The sequence below is a fragment of the Halyomorpha halys genome, unplaced genomic scaffold (assembly GCF_000696795.3).
Source record: "Halyomorpha halys isolate HHAL.00 unplaced genomic scaffold, Hhal_1.1 Scaffold921.1, whole genome shotgun sequence".
NCBI lineage: Eukaryota > Metazoa > Arthropoda > Insecta > Hemiptera > Pentatomidae > Halyomorpha > Halyomorpha halys.
In genome coordinates this window covers 231,977-232,482 of record NW_027106140.1, presented here as the reverse complement: position 1 = coordinate 232,482, position 506 = coordinate 231,977, and the positions used below count along the sequence as shown (strand labels likewise).

Sequence of the window (506 nt, the reverse complement as noted above, 5' to 3'; positions counted from 1 at the left end):
ACAATGCAATCGATACAAATCAATCGTATTTGATATGGGGTCACTAATAAAATTCACATTATTCTTCAAGAATGATTTACAATATAAACAGTCAGGCTAAATAACGTGAAAATTAGTATCAAATGAGAAATAAATCAATAATATTAAAGCCAGTAGTAAGTAGGGTAATAAACCAGTTTCAGTTCTGGGCTAATTTTAATTGGTTGAAATTCAATAACTGATGATCAATACATAATAATAAAAATGAAAACTTGAAATATAAAAAATAATTAGGTATATAATATATATTACTTTGAAGCCCTCCCCAGCAAGAATTATGTAAAGCCAGGAGGGAGATGGTAACGGACAAGGCTGCCCGCAGGTTCTCTTGTACTATAAAAGGGGGATGTTGTCCACTTCTTCCAGTATCAAACCTTACCTTCGAGTTAGCACAATCTACAGAAATGGCTTCTTACAAGACTTTAGTGAGTATTAGTATATATGTATATATATACAAACTTTGTATA

The 506-nt window shown here is 31.0% G+C and overlaps 1 protein-coding gene across 1 annotated transcript in view; it reads left to right on the top strand.

The window, feature by feature from the left end:
• Positions 1-377: 377 nt before the first annotated feature.
• Positions 378-506, top strand: part of LOC106687171 (keratin-associated protein 19-2) — a 6,085-nt gene continuing 5,956 nt past the window's right edge. The window contains exon 1 of the mRNA XM_014430904.2: positions 378-464. Within this exon, the coding sequence (XP_014286390.1) occupies positions 444-464 (21 nt within the window). The 5' untranslated portion in view covers positions 378-443. The remainder of the gene's footprint in view (positions 465-506) is intronic.